General features: G+C 37.9%; 1 protein-coding gene across 1 annotated transcript; it reads right to left on the bottom strand.

The window, feature by feature from the left end:
• Positions 1 to 2,527: 2,527 nt before the first annotated feature.
• LOC134476496 (olfactory receptor-like protein DTMT) lies at positions 2,528 to 3,982 on the bottom strand. The gene has a single exon (XM_063251032.1). It carries the CDS (start codon positions 3,980 to 3,982, stop codon positions 3,041 to 3,043), a length of 942 nt encoding a protein of 313 aa, XP_063107102.1. The 3' UTR covers positions 2,528 to 3,040.
• Between the last annotated feature and the right edge of the window lie 3,852 nt (positions 3,983 to 7,834).

Raw genomic sequence — 7,834 nt, 5'->3', positions numbered from 1 at the left:
CAGATGGCCAGGTGTGGCAGCACAACAGGCTGGGCTCCGCTGATAGTTTGGGCCCGCCCACCCGTCAGGAGCTCAGCAGTTCTCCAAGTGCAACAGGAATGGGGAGGCTGATGTGGAAGCCTCAAACCCACTTCTCCCCTTCACTGCACCTGGGAGCCTAGGGGGACTCCAACATTCTGGGCGGAGATATCCAGAGTCCTCCAGACATGCAGAGAGGCCGATGAGGGCAACCCACATCTGCCCAGCTCCTCCTCTACACACCCACACCGATGGCCAGGTGTGGCAGCACAACAGGCTGGGCTCCGCTGATAGTGTGGGCCCGCCCACCCGTCGGGAGCTCAGCAGTTCTCCAAGTGCAATAGGAATGGGGAGGCTGATGTGGAAGCCTCAAACCCACCTCTCCCCTTCACTGCACCTGGGAGCCTGGGGGGACTCAAACAGTCTGGGCGGAGATATCCAGAGTCCTCCAGACACACAGAGAGGCCGGTGAGGGCACCCCAGATCTGCCCAGCTCCTCCTCTGCACCTATCCGTTTATTCTTTGTAATAATCTTTTTGGTCTGTTTTATACTCTGAGTACTTTAATGATAATTATACACAATTGATCAACAATTATTTTTCTCTTATTTTCCTACAAAACTTTATTTTTCATTAGATAAAAGAAGAAAGAAATACTGGACAGTTTTCTTTTCTTGTGATGTCCCTGTCTGGCTTTGATTTCAGGGCAATGCTGAATTTGGAAGTATTGCCTCTTGTATAAATTTTTTCAGAGTTTGTGAAGAAATGATATGAGTTCTTTAAGTTTTTTGTAGAAGTCAACAGGGAAGCCATCATGTCTTAAGTTTTTCTGGATGGAAAACATTACAAATTCCACCTCCTTCACTATCTGTCGTTTAGGTTTTGCTGTGATTCAGTCTTGGCAGATCCTTTGTATGTAAATCTTTCTCCAGTTCTTTTCAGTTAATCAATTTGAGATATAGAATTGTTTATAATAATCTCTTATGATTCTTTAAATTTCTGTGAAGTCAGGTGAAATTCATTTTCTTTCTTTTCTGATACTGTTACTTGAATGTTTTTCTCATCAGCAGTCTAGCTAATGATCTGTCTTTATTTTCTCAAAGATAAAAAGAACTGTTTCACTGATGGTTTGTACTATATCTCTAGTCCCATTCATTTTTAACTAATATTTAATTGTCTCTTTCCTCCCACTGATAATGAGCTTAATTTTTTCTTTTTATATTTTCCTTAGATGTAATAGTTATGATCTATTTCTTGGATCTAGATGTTCATTACTATACACTTTCCTCTTAAAACTGCTCTTCCTGCATTTCATAATTTTGTTTTATTGTGCTTCTGTTTTCATTTACCTCAAGATACTTTTAAATTGCTTTTATAATTTCTTCACTTACCCATTCATTGTTTAGAAGCATATTGCTTAATATCCATGTATTTGAATTTTCTCAAATTCCTTCTGTTACTTATCTCTAGTCTTCTACCAGTGTGTTCAGTAAAAGGCATTTGATATAATGTCCACCATCTTAAATTTGCTGAGATGTAAACCATATGTAGGCCAAACACTAAAGGAATTCATTGTACTACATTGTTACGACTTGAAAGTTTACCCATTATAGAAACTGGTGCGCTTTTATAAATACACGGAGAATCTTAAAATAAGTCAAGAGCCATAATATTAAATGATAAAGAAAAGCAGTCTGAATAGTCCACAAATCCTTTTGTTTGCAAATAATTTGGTTCACAAACAAAATGATTTGTCAAAATTCTGTTTTTGCTTGCAAACTGTGCATTGGGTGACAAACCTAATTATGGCAATTTATTCCCACACAGACACATGCATGGTCATCTTTCCCACACAGACACACACATGGTTATCTTTTCTAAAATCATAGAGGTAATTAAGTCTGAAAACCAAGGTGTCACACACACATACATACAAACATGCACATCACAGACATACACATGGGTAACTACCTGGAAGACAGTACAAATCAAGAAATATAATATATAACAACAATAAAATATGGGTAAATCATAGAGTTCTATGTATGTACATGTCATAAAGCATCAAGTGAAGATGTCCACTGGTAGATGAGAATACAAACTGGTACCTGGAGGAGAAGATTGAAACAAGCTTGGATGTCATCACTTAGGAAGACACCAACAAAATTAATGGACCAAGGCTGAAAACCTAGACAGTACCATATATATAGTAATAAAAGACAGACCCTGAAAAGATTTGTTGCTGACCCACTTTGGGACTTTAAAAGTTCAAATTCCACATTTTTCAATCTTTAACACTATAATAAGACTGCTTTTCATTGCTGGCTTTTCACAACAATAAATAAGATCATGGATACAAAGTATGTTGATAAACTCTGAAATAACAAGGAAAGAAAACAGATTATTAAAGAGTTGATAAGCATCTTTAAGGGGACAACTTCAGGGCCCCAGATATGATTGAGTTTCTACCCAAATTCAAATTAAACTACCAAAACAAAGAAAGGTAAAAGTTTATTTCAGGTTAAGGTCAAGTTTTTAAAAGAAAACAATTTAAACATTAAAATAAAGAGTATAAAAAAGATTGAGAGACAGAATGATGGGAATACTTAGAAGTATTTTATTCAACAGTTAATTGTGTAGTTTAGAATAAGGAGTAGGAAACTGATGTTTGGGAATTAGTATTGGCATGATAGGTTAAAATATCAATTAAAGGTGGTTTTCAAAGATAACACATAATAATTTAGTGGTTTAATACCTACAGGCAGGTTTCAACAAAATTTTTTACATTCAAGTTGCTCAGGATCACCTGGAATTAAGAAATAGGATAACCTCCCTGGAATGTCACTGAGAACTTCTATCTATATCAACTACACATCTTCATTTCAGTTTTTTTTTACTTACTGGACATTTATGTAATATTTTGCTTGCATAGAAACTTCCCTAGTAGCGAAAAAAGTCAAGAATAATATTTAGAAATTAATGTATCAACCAAAAAAATTGTATTATAATTACAAATATTAATATTATGGACAAAAGAACATTTTCTTACAAATAATTCTTCCCAGGGCTTCTTTCATGTCTCTGTTCCTCAGGCTGTAGATGAAGGGGTTCAGCATGGGAGTTACCACAGTATACATTAGAGCCATTACTGTTTCCTTCACAGTGGAATTATTAGCTGATGGACATAAGTACAGGCCAATGACTGTACCATAGAACAGTGACACCACAGAGAGATGGGAACCACAGGTGGAGAAAGCCTTACGGATGCCCTGAGCAGAAGGGGCCTTGAGAATGGAGGATACAATTCGTGCATAGGAAACAATAATGAGGAGAAATGGAATAACAAGAATGATGCCTCCCATGATGAATATCACCACCTCATTAATACTAGTGTCAGAGCAGGCCAGCTTCAGCAGTGCAGACATATCACAGAAGAAGTGGGGGATCACATTGTCCCCACAGAAAGACAATCTGGCCATGAGTAAGGTGTGCAACAGGGCATGAAACATGGTCAGCACCCAGGACAGCATCACCAGGCACACACACAGCTTGGGGCTCATGATCCTGGTGTAGTGCAGGGGAAAACAGATGGCCACATAGCGGTCATAGGCCATGACCACAAGCAGAAAGCTCTCCAGATCTCCAAAAAACAAGAAGAAGTACATTTGGGTCAGGCAGCCTGCATAAGGGATGGATGGGACTTGGCTCTGCATGTTCTTCAGCAACTTGGGCATTGTGACAGAGGAAAAGCAGAGGTCAGAGAAGGACAAGTTGCTGAGAAAAGAATACATGGGTGTGTGGAGATGGGAGTCCAGTTGTATGAGGATGATGATGAGGAGGTTCCCCAGGATGGTGGTAAGATACATGGTGAGGAACAGGCCATAGAACAGGATTTCATACTTGGACTGGAGAGGCAGACCCAGGAGGAGGAACTCTGAGAGGAGAGTTTGATTCCTTCCTTTCATGCTGTCTCCAGCATCTTTAAAACAATAGGATCCTTTAAAATCCAAATATAACTTAACATCAGTCTATGATACATGATCTCCTAAAAGTTCTGCAATAATTTACCCCACCCTCAGTGTATAAAGCAACAATCTACAGTCAAGAAATACGTCATTTCACTAAATCCAAATTACCTCTCAAACTTACTTTATTCTTTTCTAATTTGATGTAATAATATTGGCATTTCCCTATACCTTAGAAAACATTCTTACAAATTTGCTTTTGTGGGGACACACTGGTATTCCTAATACTTCAGTTCTGTGTGACTGTGATTTGTTTCTTCGCTAACATCTCATAGATCACCATTTTCTGAGCTTCTTCCTAACACTATCGTTATTCCATAGCTATAGCCCTGATGGTTTGCCTATTCAGGTAGCATTGCTTACCACCTAATCTCATGGATGAACATCTATCTTCACTTCATTCCCATCTTCATCTCAGCATACCTTAAATGAAATCAGAACTCACTCTCCTTCCCCAATCCATTCCTCCAGAAAGTAAAGATTATAGTTTCTTACCCCACCGTTCACACTTGCTACTCCTCTTGCCTAACCCATCTGTTCTCTGTTCCCTCTTCACCTTGATCATCCCTACTTATTTTTAGGCTCAGCACATGTTCCTTCCACAGATAAATCTCCCCAGTGTCCTCATATTAAACGAGACCTGCTGCGATGCTCCCACAGTACTGGGTGCCCACCTCAGAGAACTCAGTGCCCTTGATTACTTGCTTGCATCTGACTTCCCTGACATATTGTAAACTGCATGTAAGGGCGTGTCTGTCTTTGTGACTGTACCATGCTCAGCACATGACATAGTGCCTGGATATGGCCAGTGTTTCATGAGTACTTTTTGGTTTCTTCTAGGCCAAGGCACATATTTAGCAAAATTTAAAGGCAGAAAACTCCCTTTATGTTATAATAACTCCTACTGAACCTTCCCAGAAGGACTCACAAGCTCAAAACATGCAGCGCTAGCTTTTGAAATCTTGTTATGGATTATCTGTATGTAACTTCAGAGTATTATAAAAACTATTAGATGACCCAAACATGCTACTCTTCATTCTAAACAGACAACTAAACCACTCCTTATATAGATATTTTGACTGTATTAATATCTTGTCCATTGTGTTGATGTACTCAAAATTCATAATATTGATATGAAAAAGATAATATGATAAGTTTAGTAACTTGGAGAGATAAAAAGGAATGAAGATAGTTTCTACTTTTGAGACCTCACCTCAGTTTGTCTCCAAAAATCCACAACTCATTGCAAAGAAAGGTAAAGAGGAACATTAGACCTTTGAGATTTCCCACCATAAAGAGACAAAACTGGGTGCAGTTACTGGAGCTTTCTCCCAGTTGATGGGGTTTAATCTAGTAACAATAGTAGTTTTTAAGCTTTTGGAGAGAGCGTTCTGGTGTTTCAGGTGGGAAAAGCATCAGTAAAATTTTATACATTTGATTTCTCAGAATGCTTCTTCATTAGGGAATGAGTAGGACTCATCTGGGATCTTAAGAGAAATCACAAACTACAGAGACATCTCTTGTGCATGGTGCCCTGATCAGGCACATGAGTTTCAGTGCGCCTGTGAATGGTGCTTCTCACCTTCCTCACCTCACACTTGTGTAGTTCTCAGTCTGGACTGCACACAGAAATCACAAAGGGAAGAGCTTCCAAAACTTAGTTTGCAGATCAAGTATGTGCTTACTCTGTTAAATGCTGACTTTGATTTAGTAGCTCTGGTGTGGGATCTAAAATTCTACATTTTAAAAGTTCTATTTTAACATTTGGTGATGATGTTACCTCAGTTGGTTAATGAACCATACATTGAGTAGGAGGATTGTAAAACACATCTGCCATCCCAAACAAACAAGACCAAAATACCCTAGAGGAGTTATGTCCAAAATATTTTGAAGCTGCTTGAATAATTTATTTTTTTAATCAGTACCAGGGACCTAACTCACGATTGCCTGCTTGCAAGGCAGGTGCTTATGCCGCTGAGCTAAATCCCCAGCCCTGCTGCTTGAATAATTTCATTATACAGACAAAGATTAATGACCTCTGCATCAAATGGCTACTCTCACAGAGAGTAAATTATGTTGAAATAATATAAATTGGAGAATATATTACATCATAATATTAAAGAATGCTATCATTAATAAGTGTTAATAAATATTATAAGTGCTGAACTTTAACAAGAATATTTCTATAACATGGAAAAGTCTTGACAGAGAGCAATGGAGAAAAAGAAAAGTTATACATGAGAAAGTATGGTATAGAACATTATACAATCTGGGAAATGAAGAAACCTGAGTTGGAAGGACACTAAGGCATCAGCTTATTCTCCTTCTTTCCAACTTACCCAGATTGTCTGAGGATGAATCCGGGACCTTGACCCAATATATTGCTCCTTTTTATTATCGGCATAGGAAGTAACAGCAGCTGTAATCATTGCCTATGTCTACATCGCCCCTGCTAACAATTCTCATTCTGTGCATCCCTGGGCCCAAGGACTGTACATCCCAGAGGAGTCCAGATCTTGGAGGAGCTCATTAAACACAAAACAATTACCCAGGGCCTGTCTTTGAAAAAACTTCTCAGTCCTCTAGTGATGGCTGATTATAACCACTTATCATACTGAATTCTGGGGAATATGAGGGTGGAGAGAAGCTCAGGGATAGATGCATAACCTTGCCTGTTAGGAAATGGACAGTAGCCCTGCATTGTTGGACCTTACATTTTTGGAGGTAAAGAAGCATGGCTGCAGAAACCATAAAAGACACCAAAGACCAGAGTGAATGATTTAAAGTATCTTAGAAGTAAAAACATTTATCCAAGAAGCCATCAGTGGTTTTGAAGCAGAGTATCACTATAAAAGACATAATTTGAAAAGATTGTAGGTGGCTGTCCCTTACTACAATACAACTCCCTATAAAATAATCCTAGGAGAGATAAACATACTGTTAACCAGGTTCAGACTTCAGTGACCTATCTTTATATGTGTGTGTGTGTGTGTGTGTGTGTGTGTGTGTATACAAATATGGAATAGAGAAGACTAAAACAAAAAATGAACTCTTCTGATGATAAATACAAATTTTCATTCCTTAAAAAGTTGCATCCTCTTTGATCTGGTCTTTTCTGGACCACTACAGTTTATATTAACATTTATTTTTGAACATACAAATACTCACTGAAGAATATCCCACTATTAAACTCAGCAGCATAAGCACCTGCCTCACAAGTGCAAGGTCCTGAGTTCACTTCCTGGTATTCTCTCCAAAAGTTCTGTTTTGTGTACAAATATACTATATATATAATACTAATACATTAAATTATATTTATAAAGCCACGGATAAAGAGAATGATGTGCCATGACTAGGTAAGATTTACCCCCAATATACAGGCTAGCTTAATATTTGAAAATCAATAGTGTAATCTGCCACATCATAAACTAAAGAAGAAAAACCATATGATCAAATTAATGTATGCAGAGAGAAGAACAGACAAAACATAACAAGGCATGAAAAATGCTCTCAGTAAACTAGGTAAAGAGAAACTGCCTCAATTTTGTAATGAACCATTACCAAAAAAACCTACGGATAATATAATGCTTCATGCTGAGAAACTAGAAATATTCTCCCTAAAATCAAGAACACAGGAAGAATATCTCCTATCAGCACTGTTTTTCAACATAATACTGAAAGTCTCAGCTAATATAAAATGACAAGAAACAGATTAGCAATAAACAGATTGGAATGGAAGAAACAAAACTGTACATTTCAAGATGACATGATCCTCTGTGTATAAATCCACAA

The sequence above is a fragment of the Cavia porcellus genome, unplaced genomic scaffold (assembly GCF_034190915.1).
Source record: "Cavia porcellus strain 051 isolate PalLab524CR breed Dunkin Hartley unplaced genomic scaffold, mCavPor4.1 scaffold_6, whole genome shotgun sequence".
Lineage (NCBI taxonomy): Eukaryota > Metazoa > Chordata > Mammalia > Rodentia > Caviidae > Cavia > Cavia porcellus.
Note: the sequence above shows the minus strand (reverse complement) of the source record. Positions and strands in the feature narration are given on the sequence as shown.

Coding starts and splice junctions, on each gene's coding strand:
- LOC134476496 (XM_063251032.1), bottom strand. CDS start 3,982: ATGAAAGGAAGGAATCAAACTCTCCTCTCAGAGTTCCTCCTCCTGGGT.